This window comes from Ostrinia nubilalis, chromosome 26 (assembly GCF_963855985.1).
Source record: "Ostrinia nubilalis chromosome 26, ilOstNubi1.1, whole genome shotgun sequence".
NCBI lineage: Eukaryota > Metazoa > Arthropoda > Insecta > Lepidoptera > Crambidae > Ostrinia > Ostrinia nubilalis.
In genome coordinates this window covers 3712552-3734992 of record NC_087113.1, presented here as the reverse complement: position 1 = coordinate 3734992, position 22441 = coordinate 3712552, and the positions used below count along the sequence as shown (strand labels likewise).

Sequence of the window (22441 nt, the reverse complement as noted above, 5' to 3'; positions counted from 1 at the left end):
AACGAGGAAGCTCTTTCCCTTCATCACACCTGGCGGAAACTGATGATTAGGCTGAAGGTGGAAGGGAACTTCAACTACTAAGGAACTATGGCTTCCTACCTCCAAATTCCGGAACACATTGTTATTTTAAGTAAGTTTTAATGAACATAAACCAAATATCCCTCCTTCTTCTTCTCACTGTAGTAGGTATTTCAAGGGTAATAGTAAAATGTAACAACTGCCTCTGTCTTCAAGTGGTAAGAGGTAAGCTTCAGAGGTCCCGGGTTTGATTCCCAGTGGAGGTGAAATTTTCTGCTCGGTTTGGTTGGTGGTAGGGTTTGATCTAAGTCTGCCTGGCTAGCAACTCTATTTTCCTAAGTCTGACACTATAAAAATAATGTTAATAGCATTACTGTATTCCGGCATTTGGAGGTAGGAAGCCTTAGTTCCTTAGTAGTTGAAGTTCCCTTCCACCTTCAGCCTAATCATCAGTTTTCGCCAGGTGTGATGAAGGGCAAGAGCTTCCTCGTTGAGAATAAAAACATGTTCTATCCAGTTACTGCTCTAAATCTGTTCTACGTAATGTAAACTTAGAGGATTCCCAATATTAATTCACTCTAAGAAAGTCAAAAACATGTAACGGAAACTCCGACTTACCACTTTAGTGGACCGATTACAGGAAATAGTGGCCCATTAAGTACATGTTTTTTTGTATTATTATGAATGTTCAGGAAACGGCGCAGTTTTTAAAATGGTTTTGGACCTATGGAAGTTCTTTTTTTACTTAAACTTTTTAGTTGAAAATTTGATAGTGTTCTGATAAAAGCATAATTTTAATGTTTCTAGCAAAACTTTTGTATCTTGAATCAAAGATAGGAAGGTGATTATTTTTTTCAAACATCTGCAATTAATAGCAAATCTGTCGAAAAAAAGAAATCTGAAAAAAGTCAACCCAAAAAAAAGATAAAAATGTTTAAAGCCTACTAGGTCACAAAATTTGAAAATATCACAAAATTAACTCTATCTCCTAAACGATGCACAATCGTATTACATACATGGGGGTGATTTAGGTACACCTCGATGTAAGGAATCTAAATTTTTCTTTTAGACCTCACTGTTTTGGCCACCCTGTATATGAAAACAAATATTAGTAAAAACGAAGTGTATGATTAGTGATATTATGAATATCAATGATTATGTTTTTAAATATGTAGGTTTTAAATTTTTTATGAAGAATGATCATTATGGTATTAAATTGTATGAGAAATATTTTCGGACCTCCAATGATAGGAATTGAAAAGTTATGTAAGAAAATGCGCTACCAATAATAAACCTCAATTATCTTGTTATAAGAAGTGTTGTGGTGTGTTAGTTTGGGGTTAGACTTCTTAAAATTTTAGGATAAAAAAAGAACAAAGAAAACACTTCCAATAGTTCCAATTTTAAAACATTTATTAAAACTTATAACAATAACTATCACACTAGAGTTATTATTAAACTATCAATCACAAGTCTTAACTACGCGAGAAGAAAGCCCCTTCCTCTTAATTCAGCTAAGGTAGAAGCAGTTAGACTGAAAGAATTAGGCTCAATAAATTTTAATAAGCAAACGTAAAAATGACCGAAAATAAATTTTAAAATGGCATTTGATTAGCTTTTCACAATATTAGTTAATAATACCAATCGGCTTTAACTCGCAGTTGCAAGGCCCCTTTTCTCCCTTGGTAATAATTTCTTTTAAAATTGTTATTTATTTACATTGAATTACTATAAATCTAATCTAATTTTACTTTTGTGATGGTTTGGTTGATTAAAATATTCCAGCCTGGGTAGGAGTAGCTTAGATCCTCAAGTTGAAGACCTCTTTAAATCGCTAACAACGATACCGACTTATTGGCATTCTCCTCCCAATCGGGGCAAATGGGAAAGCATTTGATAGAACGCTAACCTTTTTTCTTATTTTAATATTCAAAAAGTCCAACATCTTGATTTCGATCGTAATCTTCATCCGTTATTGCGTGACTAAATAATAAACTTAGGTATTTGCATGATACTAATAAAGTAACATAACGTTACAACATACAAACGTGCTAAAAATATTTAATATAAATATTTTTTGCGATAGTTAATTTTTTTGTCCCAATATTTTTTTTATTTATTAAAAAGTTGGTTAATTAGATATTAGTAAGGTCTTGCTTGAATATAACAGTAAATTTGTGCATTTGAATATTGTTTCTGACGAGATACAGAAGCTTTTTATTATTTTTTTCAAAACTACGGCGTCTACTGTTTTCACGTGACATAAATAGTTAAAAATGTTGAATTTTCTACTCACTATTTACATTAAAATTTCTCTTACGCGTAAAATCACAATTTAATACACTAGAATAAGTCTGAAGTTATTGTTGTAGATATGTAAGGTAGTTAATAGAAGCATAAATACCGGTGCATTTGCTTTATCAAAATATTTTTCCTCTAAACATAAATTTCATTACAGTAAATATTTTGTTTCTGATAGAAAATCTAAACATCGAGTGCCAAATTGTTTTTTTTTATTGTTGGTTAATTTTTAATAATACATTTTATAGAAGTCACACTCTACAGTCAGCGTAAAAAGAAGGATCCGTCCCTAACCATACGATTTATTTATTAGTACATAATTAAATTTCATTCTGAAATAGAATACAGAAAACTCTTCAAGATAAAGTTATTATTACACATCTCTTAATATTCTAGTAATATCGCTAAGCGACATTTAATAAACTATATATTTTTAAGATCAATTCCAACAATAAAATATTAATATTATGTACTAATAATGTATAAGTACATAAACACGGTAAAGTTAATCATGAAAGTAGAAACTCGAATTTTTTTTATCGCTTGCTTTCGTCCTCATAATATTTTTTTCAAACTCAATCAGTCAAACCACTCTTAAAGAACATCGTCAATTTTTATATTTTAGAACAAGAAGATAGCTTTTATTTAACGGTTATTTACCATAACGCACAGTTAAATACTATCAAATAGGTATAATATACTGGAATGCCATAAGTTCCTTCAGCTTAGGTACATAAAGGCAATTTCCGCCAATATCTTCGTTGTTCATCGCGAAGATATAAATACGAATCGGTGGGTAAATCCCCCATAGTCAAAGTCCTTTATCTTAGATGCTAATCGTGCTTATGGTGTCAGCAGGAGCGGGCGTTATGTTCGGTTGCTGTATCGTGGGGTCCAGTAAGGGGATGCTGTCCGTGGTCCTGTAAAAAACCATAACAATTTATTTCTAAATGCTGTTTGCCAGAATCGTTCTTTGCATGTTTCCAAAAAAAAATTTTAAATGGAAAGGGGGCCAATGGGAATTTATTTTCCCAATATCCCCCATGAAGCCCGATTGAAAATAATTAAAGATTATAACAAATCAAAATAACATCATTATAATATTACTGCTGCACGTTGAACCGAAAACCGAACCAAACCTTAAATTCGGCTCATATTTCTGGCCGTCTGAAAATCAGCGTCCAGAGCCCCGATTACGGTATTTTTTAACGTCAACAATCCAGACACGCTTCTCGATTCTGCGATACGATTGGTCGTTCAACAGCGTACGTCAGCTGTTTTGACCAATCGTATTTCAGAATCAGAAACGCGTCTGGATTGTAGACGTTAAAAGTTACCGTAATCGGGGCTCAGGCATTAGCTTGTGACACATGCTGAGACGGAGACCTTTTGCTGCCGCAACTCTGCTCACATTATTTCATTTCTCATTGTTATTTTTTTTTATTTTTTTTTATTTTGAATGTGCATGTTAAATATTGTATTATGTTATTTTGTTGAACTATGTATGTGACTTTGTGTGCAGCAAATAAATGCTTACTTACTTATTTTTTTACACCCTGTATGTTGTTAAATGGTTTTTACCATAGTAAAGTTTTGGGAAAGTGTTTCCTCCGCTCTGTTTTTTGACTACTAATATTATAAATGCGAAAGTTTGGATGTCTGGATGTCTAGATGTTTGTTACTCTTTCACGCAAAAAGTACTGAACGGATTTTGTTGAAACTTTACAGTATTATTGTTTGTAACCCAGATTTACATATAAGGCTATAATTTATGCCGATCTGTGACACTAAATTTCACTCAAGGGAAGCCGCGGGCAAAAGCTATATTTTATGTTAATACTTAGAATTAAAAACTGACATTCTATTAATGGTACTGACACCATTGATAGAATGTCAGCATCACTATGATAGTGCCAGTTCATACCTGGTCCTGGTGAGCGTGGGTTCCGTGATGACCTCCTCGCAGCATGGAGCCGGCGCGTTCTTGTTGCGGACTATTGGCAGGGTGGTGCAGATCGTTGCCGTCAGGTAGATGTACTGGAACGGTCATTAGAAGTTTATAATTTGTTTATTGTGCTATAACATTATCACAAGTTTCTGAAGAGATAGCCTTTAGCAGAGGCGGCGTAAGGCGTAGGCGACGTGGGCCACCGCCTACGGCCTCGCGGTACAAGGGGCCTCGCGCATCAAAATTTTGAAAAAATGTATACAAGGTGGAGATGACAATATCACAATACGAACATTGACTATTAAATATAAATTCTTGATAGCTAAACAATGTAGTTAAAAATAAAAATATATTTTTTTCCAAACAAATTCAGCCATAATCAGACACAAAATTAAGCAACAACACGGTTTTAAGTGACGAACATTATTCTTTGGCGCAATATTCCTTTAAAAATAATCACTGAATCAAGAAATCAGCCCCCCTAGACAAAACGCACTTTTTGATCGAATCGAAAATCGAATCCGTCAAATTCCATACAAAAAAGGGGCTTTTCGACCACTTTTCGACTGGTTTGCGATTATAATGGCACTTTGTCTAGACCCACAGAAACTGTCAATGTATAGACCTTTGACCCTTTTTTTTATTATTTCATAAAATCCGTCTTCAGGTCGCCACAGAACAAGGCCTCGCGAAATCTGTCTTGCCCACATCAAATTTAGGTCTTGCCCATAAAGTTAATATTCCTTCGGAATAGAGCAACAAAGAATGAGCGAGCGAGATGTCACTATCTGCAACCCTGTGTGATAAAAAGAGATGTGTGATGCTATCATCGTCACGTCAATAGAACCATTTTTGCAAAAGATTTGACAGGCAGTGACACATAGAGGCACAAAGAAAATTTTAAATTATAGTTTTTTATAAAAATATCGTAAAATCCTGTTTATTTTTGGAAAATTTGTTTTCTTATATAATGGTGACCTGTTCCGTCCTTGATTGTGATGTACACCAAAGGAATAATCCTGCAAAATATTCATTTCACAGGTAAATTTATTGAAATCGACACCTCCAAACTTTAGCTTTATTTTTGTGAATGCGCTTAGAATTTTAAGCACTAAGTGTGATAATTATGTTCTTTAAACATTAATTTAAGTTGTAAGCAAAGATTTCATGCTCATAATCCAGAATTTATGAATATTTTGTGTAAAGAAATAATTTTCGTTTTACACTAGGGTTGTACCACAATCGATAAATATATTTTCTGCGCTGTTTATCACAGTCACTGCTGATTATGTAGGTACATAAATGGCGTTTGTATGTGAATATAGAAAAGTATTATTTTGTAATTACCTGTTAGTTAATAAACTAAACTAAATATTACATACTAAATATAATAATAAATATGTTTATGCACACAGATGTTTGTACTGTGCGGGAATCGAACCCGCTACCTCCGGAATAGTAGTCCGTTTCAAACCACTACACTATACGGCCAACAACGATTATTACATCGTTAGAATCCTATTTTCTTACGTTATCGTCAGAATTATCATTTTTTAATTATTGTTTTACTCCTACTAATATTATAAATGCGAAAGTTTGTATGGATGTCTTGATGTTTGTAACTCTCATTCTTCCAAATAAATAAGTTGAATAATTTTAATCTTCTGAGTTGTTTTTTATTTTCTTTGGCCACTCTCCCAATTCCCATATACCTACAACTACAACAATCCCATTCCATCCTATTCTATTTATATTATTACTGTTAGGTGTTAATTAATATTTAATCGATATCGATATTCAAGTGAAAAGTAACGACATACATACATCACTGACATGCACACATATTTATTTTTACACACACATATGACATCTCATTTTTGGTTTCGTTTGACAGCTCGTGATTGTTGCTCTATTCCGAAGGAATATTAACTTTATGGTCTTGCCCCGCCTCTGGCCTTTAGATCCAGTAGCGGCGTAATTGGGGGCGCCCCGGGTGCCAAGCATTAAAGGGGTGACACAAGTCGCGCAGATTAGTACTCACTGGCGCATCTGCATGGCAAGTCTGTCATGATACGGGGGGTGGGGGGGTTCGATTGTCTTTCAATCTTCGAATCGGTAGTTCACTCCAAAATTCTGGGGGGATACCAGGGGTGCCTTAGGACTTATGAAGGGGGGGGGCGGGGGGTGATCGCCCCGGGTGCCAAGCCATGCTACGCCGCCACTGTTTAGATCATAGAGAAGGGAATCCCTTCTATGAATTATGAATTGAGAGATAGCCTAAACCAGTGATTCCCAAAGTTGTCTGGGCTACGACTCATCTAATAGAGGTTCCCAAACTCGGGACCCATCTATAGGCGCCCGCTGCCCAGCGGTTGGATGCGTGGGTGGTGTGTCGTTCTACAAGCAGGGCCCACTCAATATTCGCTCGCGACCCATAATTTGGAAAACCCCCTTTTTTTTTTGGGGAAAAATGCATTGAATTGCATACCTACCTACCCTACGGGGACAGGGTAGGTTATGTGGGGCTCACCAAGTCAGAAGGACAAGGCATACCCACTAAAAGACCCCGGTGCTCCATGATTCGCCTTAAGTGGGAAGGAACTGTGGGATTCCGGACAAAGCCTTCACTACCACAATCCCTCCCGGCGATTGCCCGACTACACGGCGGGCCCTACAGGCTAGAGATGAAACGGATATCCGGTAACTATCCGGTAGGCCGGATATCCGGCCTAAATTTACTATCCGGCCGGATACCGGATAGTAACTCACTATCCGGCCGGATACCGGATATTAAAAAACTACGACAATATCCTATTAATAAAATGAAATACATTAATCTTTGAGGTAAACATAAATAAAATGGCATATAATAATGACGTCTTTTAAAGTCCAAAAAGTTACAAAAAGCCATATTAAGGCCTATAAAAAAGTAATTTTTTTTTCTGGACTATTCACTCTAATGACGAATACATAAACAGTAAATACTGTTAAATCGAAATAAAATAGGCGATCTTTTTTTCACTGATGGTCTGATGCAATTCAGTCAGATTATGCAGCAAGTAAACTAATTTAATTTTCGCTATTCAATCACACACTCACGATGGCAACCGAAATTGTCCGAATTGATCTGCCCCCTAGACAAGTGGCAAAATCTGACATTCTATTCGGACTGATTCGATTTTCGAAAAGTGAGACTAGTCTAGTCTACTAATAGACCCACTGATCGCGTTCGAAGCACCTGTGCGGCGCTAAACTCGTCACGACATGCAACGAGACAATGGGCCAACTATCCGGCCGCCGGATATCCGGCTATCCGGCCCAGCAGCTGGCCGGATATCCGGTATTCGGCCAAACAACTATCCGTTTCATCTCTACTACAGGCCCCCCAGGACGGGGGGCGACGGGAGCAGCTAGGAGCAGTGCTCCTGGAGCACACAGCTGTTCCCGTCCGACGGTGGTGGTCACAGATATAGGTGGTGGTGGCCTATGCAATGCAGGCGAGGGCGCGCCCACGCCCCCGGCCCGCTGGCCATAACCGACCCTGGCCTAACCACAGTAGCGGCGTAAGGGGGGGGCGGTGGGGGCGGTCCGCCCCGGGTGCCAAGCATCAGGGGGTGACACAAGTCGCGCAGATTAGTACTCACTGGCACATCTGCATGGCAAATCTGTGGTCTATGTCATGATACGGGGGGGTGCGATTGTCTTTCAATCTTCGAATCGGTAGGTAACCCCAAAATCCTGGGGGATACCAGGGGGTGTCATAGGACTTGGACGGGGGGGGGGGGGGGGGGTGGATATCGCCCCGGGTACTGACCCATGCTACGCCGCCACTGCCTAACCAATTGTTACATACAGCTGCAGCGCATAGACAGGTTTCTGCGCTAGTGAAGGGGGGCGGTGTGTAATAGAGCTGTCATGGCCTAGATTAGTGTTTTTCAACCTGTGGGTCATGACGGGTAAAAAAAGCTAACGGTTGGGGGGTCTACAAATTTTTTTTCATACTAGGGGGGTCGTATCATGAAAATGGTTGAAAAACACTGGCCTAGATTATGTTCAACAATATTACCTACATCTGAAGATCCCAAACGCCCCTCCTGCAACTTACCACAGCAAGGGAAGTTATGCCTAAGAACTTTAACTGTACCCTACTTACCTATTCCTATTATACTCTTAATTTATGGTTTTTCATTGAATCGCCTTTCTAATTTTAACCGTTAATTTAAAAGCTGATTTGGATACTGAAAACTAACAAGTAGCTACAACAACCCGATCGAGTTAACTGCGCACCTCGCTGGAATGCGACTCCCTCGTACCAGAGCGTTGATGTGACGTCACGACTACCAGGTGCGCAGTTAACTAGACCTGATTACTGTGAAACTGTGAAGTCTCACGTCATTATTGATCCTTAAAATTAAGACTAGTGCCTGATTTCACCATCAATCCCTATTTTTTAAGTGACCCCTATGGTGACACATAACAGGCATTTTGTTTTCACAGGGGTCACTTAAAAATTAGGGATTGATGGTGAAAACAGGCAAGGTCTATAAAAATATTTTCAAACTTACCATAGAAACCACGAGAATCAAATAAATCGTCGGTGTAGACCAGTGCGTGGCGTTCTCGATGGCGACCACTCCCATCACCCAGTTGATAGCGAAGAACGGTTCCAGCACTAAGCAGAGGTTCAGGTAAGTCTTCAGTTCGTTGCCCTCGGTGTTCCAGCTCCATTTCCAGGAAAGATTGTCCATGTATAGCATGTTTAGGAGACCCTTGTCTTGTATAGCCTTGGCGTGGGCGGACTGGGAACAGGATTAAAGTGTCAGTTTTTGCATGATTGTGGTAGGGATTTTATGAATTAGAAATAGAAAAATACTTTTTATGTGGGTCGTAGATTCAGCGTTCAATATAGCCAGAAGTAGGCATTTCCGAAATAATGTATTAAGTAAAACAATTTGTTGTTCATTTTGGTGGTAACTTGTGTGATCTTTTAAAATCTTAAGCCAGTTTTGTAAGACGATGGAATCGGCGTTAAAGTACCTACTTAAGAAAAATAATACAATTTTTTTTTTAATTATTTTTTTATTTTATAAAAATTGTTATTACACAAATTACTAATAACCTTTTATAAAATAAAAAAATAATTAAAAAAAAAATTGTATTATTTTTCTTAAGCGTTAGCCCCTCTTACTAAGCTAAATATACTTGTGTCACGAGTGAGCTCACCACAATAGTCGAGCGGCGGCGGGGACCGAACCCGCGTTCCCCGGATCACGAGTCGGCCAGTCCGACCCCTTCACCGTTCGGCTATCGTGGCTTCCGAATGTTTTAACATCCTGTATTATGCGTAGGTTTGCTCTCGTCTTAAAAACTACTAAAACGGTAGAAAATGTTGATGATGGCAACACTTACTTCATTTACGCCGTCTCCGTTCCCGTCGTTTTCATGGCCATTGTTGCCGTATTGGTCATCTTCGTAATTGTATTCCCGATCTAGCGTATCCGAGCTATCTGTGTTCTTCCTGCTACTGCCTGGAGTGTAAATATCCAGGGTATCAACACTTCCATTTCTATTATCAATAACAGTCTCCATGGGCTCATTTTTAGGCCAATTAGCTATGTGGTGGTCAACAAGCTCCTGTATTTTGGCCGTCAACATCTCAGCTTGCTTCTTATTCACGCTCTGAAGTCCTAGAATGATGATCGCAGTGTTGATCAGGATTAGGATCATAGCTGGCACCATGAAACCCATCACCATTCCTTTTTCGATGGACATCCAGCAGTAGTGCTTGATTTCGTAATGCTCCATTGATAAGGCGTAGTTGAACTAAAATTAGATAAGTAGGTACATTTAAAATCCGTCTCCTTTATCTTGGTTTAGGCACTCAAGTCTGCCCCTCAACAATTTATAATGATAGTTAAAGTTCCAAAATAGCTTTGTTCCGACGCTTTTTAGATGTAAATTATTTTGCTCGGTGTAACGCTTTCTAAATACAATCGTCACTTATCTAAGAGGGGCTAGAATTCATAAATAATGACTTACCATGACAACCAATGCGGGTACTCCATAGGCCAGTAAATAGTTGTATTTCAGCGGCAGAAGAGTGTCACAAGTGCAGTACTCGGCTACAGCTGCTGCTAAAGCGACGATCCACATCGCACACGATACGTGCGTGTAGTGAAGCAGTAGAGCGATCCTTTCGCATTGTGATGGGGATGAGACGCCCTAACACAAAAGTATAGCTGGTTATTACCTATAGTGAAAACAATTACCTAATTATACCTAACTAGGTAGGGTACCTACAAATTAAAATGGTATGGTTGGTGGTGGTTTTCCTTGAAATATGTTTTTCAACGGCTTTCATCCCAAGATCGACAAATGGCTAAGTACTGTTTGAACTAGTTAATGCTGTGGAAATCCCTCCCCGTCTCAGGGGAAGATATTTTTACGTAGGTGTAGCTGGGTTCTTTATGCTTCTTCCTACTAAAATTGCGTGCTCTAGCGATGCTTTATTTCTATGATTTCCTTATAAAAAGTTAGTTTCAATAGCGGACCAATTCATTCAGTAGCCTGGCTTGTTTCTTATAGGATTTACAGGGGGCCTGTCTATCCTGACCTTTTACGCCAATAATGATGATGCATTGTCATGATTTGAGTTAAAATCTGTTTAAAATAGGTACTCACCACCACAGCCTGTATGTAAATCAGCGTGCAAGCTATCAGGCAGCAGCACAGGTTGATGTTAATCGGGTAAAGCTTGCTGCTGCGCCTGAACTCCGCCGCGTACTCGCTCCACATCAGCCACATTACTGCTGAGATGAGCAGGATGATGGCGATGCCGCTCGTTATGAAGATCTGTTGAGGAATTCATTCTTTGAGAGTCTTGAATTTCCGTGGTTTGGTATAAATCTGCGTGATCTGGCAGAAGTGTGGGTTTTGATTTAGAGCACGTTAAACGTTTTGGACATGATTGTGAGTCGAAAAAAACGAACGAGCTAAATATAGGCGACATTAATATCTCAACGGTTCGGTGTCGGAGTTTGACCCTCGTCATCTACTGGACTATTGTGGTTGATGAAGTCTAATGATTTAGAGCTGCTCAGTATGGCTTGGAATGGGCATTCTATCTCGGATTATTATAGGTGGAATTCAGTGTTGCGGCTTAGGGTATCTAGGTACGTAATTTCCCCCATAGTGATCATTGGGCAGACCAGAAAGTTAGTTGGATTTATGCGCAATAACTAGATTACTAGATGATATTAAAAATTAGTAATCAAATGGCAAAAAAAAAATGTGGGAAACTACTTACCAATATCATCCATTCGTTCCTAACGCCATGGCAACTATTGAACCCGTACAGGTAGGTCACGCTGTCGATGATGTTATGCTCGTTGAGGTCCGCGTCAGCCAGCGAGTCATCAGGCAAGTCCACTTCTGCCTCCGCTTGCTTAGTTTCGGTCTTGCTCACTGGGAGATACAGTATATTATTAATTCATGAGATAGAGCGAACAAAATCTATGATATAGATTGATAAATGAAGCAACGACTTGTTTAGATAAAAAAATTAAACAAAAAAGAAACCTTCTTTTTTTGTTATCTAAATTCACCTTGGTTACTCCGGGAAACGAATTCGGGGTTTGGGTACAGTGGCGGATTATCATCATAAATGGAAGACGTAAAATTGGAGACCACTCCACCATACTCCGAGTCGTACGACGTAATATCATAGTCGGGCTTATCGTCAGCTCGGGGATATGTCGTCTTATGGTACTTCACAGCAACAGGCTGAAAAGACCTATACGAAGACTTCTGGTTCTTGAAAAAGGCATCGTCAACACTCGAACGACGTACATGGTGAAAACTTCTATTTTGCTGAAAACCTGTAAAGGATACTATTTTTAGGAGTAGTACACCCCGCTCTTAACTTATATTCGAATAACTTTTCACTTACCACTAGACTCTACAGTAAAATATTTTTCTTCAATAAGAATAATAAAAAGTACAGTTTTAAAAAACGTAGAGCACATCTTGCTGGGGTATTTTACGATTGATATTTTGGTAATTACTTCACATTTTGTCGAAAAATATACAACTCAACACAATCAGTTTGTTTGTTTTATTTCCATTCGCATGAAAATCACATTTCGCACTTTCCGCGGAAAATCAATAAGGTAGTATGCGTTCCATTTCAAGCAGGTAACGATAATATAAATCATGCTCTGTGATATGAATAACAAGTATACTGTACTCATCATATTATTAGAATTTTAAGTCGTTAATTCCCTTATGTTTTATGTTCACGTTTTTATTAAAAAAATGAAAAAAAACGAATACAAAAAACTTGTCTAAAAATCATGGTAGATTTTTATTTGAATTTGTGTCCTTGCAACACTGATACGGAAATGTCAAAAATATGCACTGACAGACAGCTGTCATGTTTTCTTGCATCAAGCCCAAAACGCAATAGTTTTTTGCAATGTAACCAAAAATAGATCCAAAATGAGTGCAATATTAAAATTTATCCGTGAAAACCACATATTGGCCCTCATAGAACAGACCATTGCTAAGAAAAAGTCCCGTTTGAGTCTGAACGCGTTCGAAATAACTGAAATTCCTGAACTTTTGTACACATGTTTGGAAGTTGAACATTTGTATTTGCATAAAAACAAAATTACTAATGTGCCAGTGCAGATAATGCAGCTAGTGAACCTGACGACCTTGACTCTTGACTACAATAACATAAGTTCGCTGCCAGCCGAAATAGGGAACCTGAAAAACCTTGTGAATTTGAACATCAGTTACAATCCTTTGGAAGAGTTGATTCCTGAGATTGGTGAGCTGGAGAACCTGGAGGCTTTCTGGTGCAACAGGATAGGACTGCGGGAGATCCCGAAGGAGATCGGGAAGTTGGAGAAACTTGATACTTTTGGAGCAAGGGGAAATGAACTGAAAACTATCCCTGAAGAAATGACAAAATTGGCGAGATTACGGTAATGTAATTACGTACTTATTATGTACGATAACTGATTTCTTCGACACATATACTAACAGATAAACTTTGTATCGTTATGTCTTGGTAAAAATAAGTAATAATAAACAAACTTTTATCTCTGAATCATTGCCCTCTCGATTTTCTGTTTATCTTACTAGCTCAGTAGATAAAAGTAATTCAATACAAGTCTGTTGTATGTGTTTACAGTTTGTTTACAATTACCTATTAGGATGGTTTCTCTATTGAATTCTTTGTTTCATATTATTACTTGAAGGAATTTCTTGGTAAACAACTCATAAAACTCATTTATTTCTGCAAATAGGCATAATAGACACAACACTAGCAGTGGTCTTCGAATCAGTAGGTAACCCCAATACTTGGGGTACCAGGGGTGCCTTAGGACTTATGACGGGGGGGGAATCGCCCCGGGTGCCAACCCATGCTACGCCGCCACTGTAACACAACCTTATTCAAATTGTAATAAAGACGTGTTGTGAACTTTTAGGATTGTTGGGTGAAAACTTTATTAAATTATTTGATGCTGACTGTATACATGACATTATTAGTTAACATTATTTATATGCCGGAACCAGGTGGCTGACTTTAGAAAACAACCACATAGAGAGCCTACCCTCCGGCCTGGAACGCCTAGAAGTGTTGGTCCACTGCAACCTTCGCAACAACCGACTGAAAGAGTTCCCGAAGGACCTGCTCAAATGTACGGAGCTTATGTACTTGCAGCTTAATAATAACCAGGTAAGACAAGTTTAGGACTGTTAACCTAAAGCTATTTCATTTGATAAGTCTGGGACTATTCACAATGCTAATGCTCTATGCGAATGCTCTACTGTCATATCATCAAAAACTTGTTTAATTAATGGGCTATCTATACATCAATTGGTCATTTCAATGATATTTTCCTATAATCAGATATGTATTTCAAAGCAAGATTATACAAGCCTTACCAAACTAACAATGAACACAGTTATAAGAAAATGCATTGCTATTGTTTTTGTTTATTGTATGAATATGACTGTGCTGGTATTAAAATGAATAACTACTTCCTTGTGTTTATTCTTTATTTAGACAACAATACTTTCTTAAATGTAGGTACCTATTTCAGCAAAAACAGTGACATAGGTAAACATATTTTAAGCCTACAATTCAACAATATCACAATCACTCAGTTTTGATCCTTTGCTCCTTACAGATATCCAGTCTCCCAGAGGATTTCGACACCAGTCATCTGACAGGTCTAGAAATGATTGACCTACGGCTGAATCCCATCTGTGAACTAGCCCACCCAGTAAGTATTTTTTTAGGTATCCTTCCGTTTGGCCAAATTACTTTTCGCCAAATTTCACTTCGCAAACAACTTATCGCCAAAGTTTTATTTCCCAAATTAACTTTAAGCAACTGCACTTTTCGCAACTAATTCATTTGGTCAAATTATCATTTGGCAAAATTTTACTTGGCAAATGTTTATTTAGCAAATGTTTTATTTTGCCAAATATTATATCCCAAATAATTGGTTTGGTCAAATTGACACTTCACATACTTACCTACCGTTATCCATGATCATGGTTTTCACAAGAATTTTATGTAAAACATAGAGATTGCACAAAATAGTATGGTTGCAGAAAGTAGGTATTGCAGAAAATAGTGGGTTAGGTTAGGTTAGAACAGTGACCATTAACGCGCGAAGGCGAGCGAACGGAGCGAGCGTGCCGCGGCAGCGGCCGCCGAGCGCTAGAATCACCTCTATTGTTGATGAATCATTTGGAAATTTCAATAAAAAGAATGAAATATGAAAATTTATTTAGAACAAAATATTAACTTCCCTAAACAAAATAATAACCACAAGCTAATTTGTATTCCATTCTGTGCACCAATCAAATTATTATTTTATATTTTTTTTTATTTTAATAAGAAATATTTTGGGAAACGTAAGTTTTGCCAAATGAAACATTTGGCAAAAAATACTTTGCCAAACAATAATTTGGTAAACAATAATATGCCAAAAACGACATTTGCGAATTAAAAATTTGCAATAAGTTGTTTTGCCAAATAAAAATTTGCCAAACGAAAATTTGCGAAACGTTGTTTGCGATGTGATAATTTGGGAAACGTTTTTTGGCCAAACATTAGTAATCCATTTTTTTATTGTCACTCTTACCTGGTTATTTTGACTAAGGATTATTCATAATGAGCATATCCCAGTATCTGACATCCCCTAAAACAAAGCCTATCATTCTCCGTCAGGAGCACCCTCTAGTCCGCTACCAAGAGGAGCTGCCCGCTTCGCCGAGCGCGCTAGCGGAGCTCTCCGCTCAGGCCTCCGCTAGCAGCCGCCACGGTGCGCAGGCTTTGGCTCTTAACGCCACGGCGCTCCGCTTGCCGGCTGTCCCCGCGCCGCGTCCGCACCAACAGGACCCCAGGATCATAGGTAACTGTTCCAGGATTGCTGACTCGTCCAGGAACAACCTGTCATTAGAAAATCACAATCCAAAGAATAGTCTTTCCATCCATAAGGATGAGCCAATGCAAATCACGACCACGCCCCCCATGGTCCAAGATTGCAGGATCAGGTATGGGAGATATTCCAAGATTAACTGGATTAATAGTATGCAGGATATTCCAGTATTGCTGCCCCATGCTTTTAGCAATAAGGGGTATCGTTTTTATACTTAACAGTTGGCACCCCTGGCGATTGACAGGACCTTACTCTACAGTGGCACCATCTTGATGAGGCAAATGCGATAGTCCTCCTACCACTTTCGCGCTCACCAGTTGGTGCCACTGTCTTCGCTACTAGCAAGTGACAGGACCTTACTCTACAATGGCGCTAACTGGTGAGCGCTAAAACGATAGCCCTCATTACCGACTACTACTAGAGAACATAGGATCAAAGATCATGGATAAGCCAATGGAAATGACTAAAGACCCCTCCCTTTAGTTTCTGCCGGGAGCCGTCAATCAAAGGTATGGAATATACCAGGATTACAGAATCATAAATCCGTGGTATTTCAGGATTATCCTCCTTTCATCAAATCTATCGTAGCTTTGGCACAGCCTAATGCCTGGTCCGTGAGCACGTAGAATTTTGTCCAATGACCCCAAGCTACCCATCCTTATCGCTCGCGCGTAATTATGTTGCTGTCGCGCTCGCACACCCACTGCGGGCGCCCGTCGCACAGACGCGACTGCAATATAATTACGCGCGAGCGATAAGGATGGGCAGGTCATTGGACAAAATTCTACGTGCTCACGGACCAGGCATTAGGCTGAGTCAGGGGAAAATATGACATCTATACCAGTTAATTAAGCCCAGTAATTATGAGGAATCCCAAACACTCCTTTTTAATTTGTGTTTCCTCAGTCTCATATTCTTTTTTCTCATCCCACCAGAGATAGACCTCGACGCGTCATCAGTGGAGTCGTCTGAGGATTGGGAGAACAGTGTGAACAGCTCCGAACTCGATGTGCAGTACCAGAGCGACGAGGAACGCGCTGAGAATGAGGTGAGTCTTTAACCTATAACGTTAGGACTATCATCATCATCTTCCTTTCAGCCATAGGACGTCCATTGGTTTCTACCCAGCCGGGCTAAAATGCGCGCCGTGATAAAATCTTATCGATAATTTTAGACGACAAATGTATGGGCTTATCGCGTTAAATCTATAAAATGGCGTGATAAACGCTTATCGCGAGCATCCTAATTATCATCATTATCATCATCTTCCTTTTAGTCACAGGACATCAAATGGTATCTACCCTGATGGCAGAAGTTAGGGCTATCATCAACCGTTGCCACAGAATATCTACAGACTGCGGAACATAGGCCTCCCCTAATGATTTCCAGTTTTTGATCACCATTTTCTTACAACCCTTTATCATCATCTAATCGTTTCATGGCTGGGTTTGCCAGCACGTGGCCTCCATTCCGGACCGTTGCTTCCCCATCGGCCGTCAGTTCTATCAGAGTAAATACAAATGAGTAGGTCATCTTCATAGAAACGCACCGAGCGCGGTTTGTATGTGAGCGCGCCAATATACGTATGCGGCGCGCACGATTCGGCGCAACCACGACTGGCTCCCCGCTAATCTCCGCTAAATTTTGTCAGTGTGTGCGTGCGCGCCGCATACGTATTGGCGCGCTCATATACAAACCGCGCCCGTGCGTTTCTATGAAGATGACCTACTCATTTGTATTTACTCTGGTTCTATGCCATAACCAAAAATTCCAAGATACAATAAAAAAAAACACTTAAGTGTGTTTGGTTTGTGTTGTCATACACCCCAGTTGTGTCCTATCCCCGCCTTAATCTCCCCTCCCCTTGTCCCCTCCCCCTTCCAATCCCGCATGTTCCAACTTCCGGACGGCGTTGTAAACCCGCTCACGCAGATCGCGCAATTCTTTCAGGCGGTCGGCATGGTGTTGCCCGAACTATCGCGGTACGCGTCCACCGCCAGTTGAATTGGGACCTTGCCGCCTTGACGCAACGACCACTTTCGCGTGACAGGTATATGGACTGACTTCGGACCTGATTGTCTATTCTTTGGTGATACTGGGAAATTTTGGGCAAGCCAATTTGAGCCTTATCAAGTTTGTGATAGGGATGGATTTGGCGTGCTCTTATTGTTTAGTATCCCTGAGAATACAGGGTTATCTACATTCGCACGAACGCTTAAGAATATTTTGAAAAGCGTTAATTTCTGTCGCTTTTATTTATTTTAGCACTTTATTGTTTATGAACTTTTAGCATTACGTGCTTTATTTTAATGAATTAAAAAACTGTTGGAAGCGTTTTTTTATTGTTTGTTTAATCGTTCGTGCGAACTAGACGTTTACATTAATTAAGCATACGATTATACCTATATCTTTTTCTTCTAAGTGAATTAAAATAAACAGCTGCAAAATCAGCAATTAGCCTTTTAAACGTCAATGAAAGGAATACTTTCTGAAATTAGTTTTGCTATAATAATATGTCACTTTTAATTCACTTCAAAGAAAAATAGCCTTTGCTGTTATTTTGATACTTTCAATATTTTATTGAAGAGTTTCAGGGCCTGTATTAATGTATGTTTAGACTTAGTTTTGTGTACTGTGTATGAGCTATTGTACAGGGTGACTGATTGTAGAAAGACATAACTGCAGTGGACCTACTTGACCAAAACATAATAGAGCAGCAGATTATTTAAATCAATTCCTTTTTATGCTGTTCATAATATAGTAGTAGCACGCGCTGTAGAAAACACTTTTTCAACCAGACACCCTGTATTGATGTAATATTTATTCTGCGGGAACTAAGTATATAGCTCTCTAAAAAAGAAAAGAAAAAATATTTTCTAAAAAAATACGCTTCTATGGCATATTTTGTAACGACCATCGGTTTTTAAGAGAATCAGGTTCCAATATTCCGCTATAAGTATCTTCAAATAAATACCAGCCAAAACCTTATTCTTACTTAATAAGCTTCAGTTTACATTTTGAATCGCAAACAATCTTTTTTCCATCGTAGAAGGTGACTGTCGTCAATGAATTTAAAGTTTGGGTGAGAAGGTATATCCCATACCTTGACTGGTAAAATACATAAAGGTATATTAATATATAAATTATTAAACTATGTGACGTCCCTAGAACGTGTTAAGAGGCCACTGTCTCAAACAAATACGCACGTACACCACAAATCACGTTAAAATGTGATTATGCTTGAAACTTTTCACACTTGAAATTAAGTTTCAGGGATAGCATATAAAAACTCTTTTTCAAAAAGAATGGTAATTCAGCAACTTTTTGTATGGAACCAGCAAAGAAATATAAAAAAATGCACCATGCAATTTATAACATCTGAGTGGCCAATTAGTTTTTTTTTGTTCGATGCTGGTGCCATATTTTTTTATATTTGAGCAACAGAATCAATAATACTTTTTCAAAGCGGACAAGTTTTTTTACATGTTGTTCATAACTTAATTTTTTCTAAAGAGTTTATTTGTCAATCGTACAAATGCAGCACAAAAAGGTCAACTCTTTTTTATGTAAAATTTCACTTTGGATGTGACTTTATTTTAGTATTACCTCTTTGGGATCTTTTTTGAGAAATCAATACTTGATCATGTAAATATGTAGTTGTATTTAAATCATTATTTCTCTACAGGGTGTTAGGTAAATGGGTATATGAGCCGACACTAGCCCATGTTAACATGGTCATATAAATGGTCTGGTGAAGTCAGAAAATTGATATCTTCATTTTAATAATTTTAATTTCCATACTAATCGTATTTTATAAAATTTATTTTGTATGAAAATTAAAAAAAATAAAATGATGATATCAAATTTCTGACTTCACCATACCATTTATATGACCATGTTAACATGGGCTAGTGTCGGCTCATATACCCATTTACCTAACACCCTGTATAAATATTTTGTCTATTTAGTTTTAGATGATGTTATACTGGGTGTTATTTTAAAAGTTGAAAAAAAACGGGCTCTAATTTTAATCCGGCCTAAATCAATGTTAATGACATGAAAATCATTTATAAAGCGGACCAAATCAGCTATCTTTGGATATTGGTTACATTCATCTAAAGGACAGTCGACAGCACAAGAGATTATAGGTACATTTCTGTTGCAAAATAACTCTTATTTCAACTACTTATGATGCCAAAATGCTTGATGTGCTGTCGCTGTATTTCTCAATCTTTATATTTTTACTCATGACCATGAACACAATTTTATTCAATTCAAGCAATTATTAATTTAAAAAAGAGTATCAGGCGATTAATAAAAAATCCTGATGGGGATTTTAATTTAAAAAATAAAATATACGCCCGACGACGACTTTTGAAGTGGTTGGTGTAGGTACTAACTACAGTTGGGAGTAGAATTATACATAACGAATGATGTAATATCCAAAAAATGGTTTCAAAATTTTACAAATACGGACAAAATACCATAAAAGATAAAAAGTGTTCATAATTTTAAAAATAATCATGGCTTTTTCATTGTATACATTCATATCATAAAAAACACGCCCTATATGATAAGGGTTTGAACAAAAAAAAAAAGAACGGGAGGTAATAAAAACATAATAATGTTTCCAACTATTTTGAGACAAAGAAAAATCAAATCAAAATCTATTTTTTACTTGATTTGATTGGAAAGAGAAGGTTAATATCCTGTATGGTGATTGAGGGTGCTATTATGGAATATGGAAGTAAGAAAAGAAATTTAAATAACTAAAAAAAGCGTATAATCATTGCCAATGTAAGACTCCATTCATATCCTAATTATTATATTTAAAAAACAAGTAATTATGTTACTTACATTAATATAAAAAAAAATTAAAACTTCAAGATTAGGTAACCCCTACTTGTGTATATTAAATCATTTTTATACTCTGAATTGTACCTTATTAAATCGTAATAACCGTTATTTTAAATTAATCCTAAAAAGATGTATATTTTTTTTGGTAAATATAACATTGATATCTTGTTATGTATTAATTGAACTTTAATAAATACCTGTCCATTTTCTGTAGATAATAAAAGATTAGAAAAAATGCTTTTAGTATTGTGTGTAAACACAAATTCCTTTTTACGCTATATACCAACTACCTAGGCGTCTTTTTCATGAAAAAAAAATCTACGCAGTTTAAACTAAAACAGCGTTTTGTCTTTTTTCAACTCGGCGAAATCAACATTAAACAAAAAAAGCTGTCTTTTTTTCAATTAGCTGAAGCGTTAAAGATTTTTTTATTTTATGAAGAAGACGATAAAATCTGTGTTCCCCAATAGATGAGTAAAAACTTCTTTTAATAAGAACATTTTACAATTTGCCACTACTAAATATTTACTGTCTACATGAATATTTACTGTTTTAAATATTTGCTCTAATATTTATGTATAAGACACAATAAATTACTCAAATCAGTCTAAACGCAAACCTAGATACAAGAATAACAGCTGCCGATAATCGCAATAACTCGATTTTGGATTATTTTGAGTTGTGCTACTTTTCATCTGGGTCAGTGTTTCAGATTGATGTCGATAAAATTACCGGTATATTGTAAGTTTTATTGTCTGATATATTTAATCGGTGTTATTAAGGTAAATACAATGTAACCCTTTACAAATAAACGTTGTTAGCATTCCGTAGAACTGTAGGTACGGGACTGTTCCCACCTCTCGTTCCCACCGCTGCAACTCCTGTGTAGCCAGGATCTACAGCTTGACCGCCAATAAAACCTAACCAGTGAAGGTCAAGTTTGTCCCGGGGGAAAGTTAAACTGTTATTGGACCCGCAACGAATTTAATCAAGAACGTAGGAGTTCGAAGTTAAGGTTCGGTTTTAAGATGTAGGCATTATCTAAGGAACATTAACAACGTTTATTAATAAAGTTATGCATGTTTATCAAATAATTAATGTCTATAATCAAAAACCAATTTTAATTGTAGTTGGAAAGGACTTTACACTTGATCGGTCTGATATGTTTTTGCCAAAGAATCTCAAATAACGGCTTATAATGGTTTTAGGAGTCTTTTATTATAATTTAGAAACTTTTTCTTTTATTTAGCAATTGTCCAGTTTTTAGTTCGCGCCATTAATCGTCGATTCATAGACAACAATAAGATATTTTTTGTTTATGATAATAATAATCCTTTTTAAGGTGGCAGCATAATAGTAATTTTTATGGGCTCCAATTCAAAACTGGACTTTACGAATTTGAGAAAAGGGTAAAAAATCTATTGGAGAGGGCAATTTTTTTTTCAATTACTTTTTTAGTATAACAAAATTGTACCTACTATGTTGTCGTAAACATATCATTTGTCAATCATTGTTTATAGAAAGGGTAATGGATGTGCAGGTATGATATTTTATCAATTTACTCATTGACAGTGTTGAATGTTTAATAAAAAACATGACAAATAATTAAAAATCCAGAAATATACACCTAAATAATATATTATTTAACATGAAACACTGTCAATATAGTCCTAAAAGTTTGGTAATATATGACCAAAACCATGTAAAGGTTGTATATAATTAATATTGCTCATGTATAAGAATCTAAATGTAAAACAATAAACATTGGAAAAATATTTATGTCTTTCTTATTTTCTTCCATAAATAAGTGTCGGGACCTTGAATAAAACAAACTTCATTTTTAACTTACATTTAA

General features: G+C 37.3%; 2 protein-coding genes and 1 long non-coding RNA gene across 4 annotated transcripts; 2 read left to right on the top strand and 1 right to left on the bottom strand.

Moving 5' to 3' along the window:
• Positions 1 to 1410: 1410 nt before the first annotated feature.
• On the bottom strand, positions 1411 to 12426 carry LOC135084465 (uncharacterized). The gene is made up of 9 exons (XM_063979245.1): positions 12216 to 12426; positions 11872 to 12156; positions 11574 to 11731; positions 10949 to 11119; positions 10307 to 10489; positions 9677 to 10090; positions 8833 to 9066; positions 4244 to 4356; positions 1411 to 3239 (listed from the first exon to the last, which is right to left on the bottom strand). Exons 1-9 carry the CDS (start codon positions 12289 to 12291, stop codon positions 3146 to 3148), a joined length of 1728 nt encoding a protein of 575 aa, XP_063835315.1. The 5' UTR covers positions 12292 to 12426; the 3' UTR covers positions 1411 to 3145.
• Positions 4987 to 5927, top strand: LOC135084503 (uncharacterized). Its single transcript, XR_010259865.1, has 2 exons — positions 4987 to 5308; positions 5683 to 5927. It is a non-coding gene; the product is annotated as an uncharacterized LOC135084503 (long non-coding RNA).
• A 268-nt stretch (positions 12427 to 12694) lies between the features above and the next one.
• Positions 12695 to 22361, top strand: LOC135084470 (leucine-rich repeat-containing protein 1). Of its 2 annotated transcripts, none has more exons than XM_063979253.1 (6): positions 12695 to 13254; positions 13850 to 14012; positions 14467 to 14562; positions 15519 to 15702; positions 16665 to 16777; positions 17680 to 22361. In XM_063979253.1, the coding sequence occupies exons 1-6, from the start codon at positions 12764 to 12766 to the stop codon at positions 17731 to 17733; spliced, it is 1101 nt and encodes a 366-aa protein (XP_063835323.1). In that variant the 5' UTR covers positions 12695 to 12763; the 3' UTR covers positions 17734 to 22361. The 2 variants fall into 2 exon arrangements, with proteins under 2 accessions (XP_063835323.1, XP_063835322.1); XM_063979252.1 differs by having other exon boundaries at positions 17662 to 22361.
• The last annotated feature ends 80 nt before the right edge of the window (positions 22362 to 22441 follow it).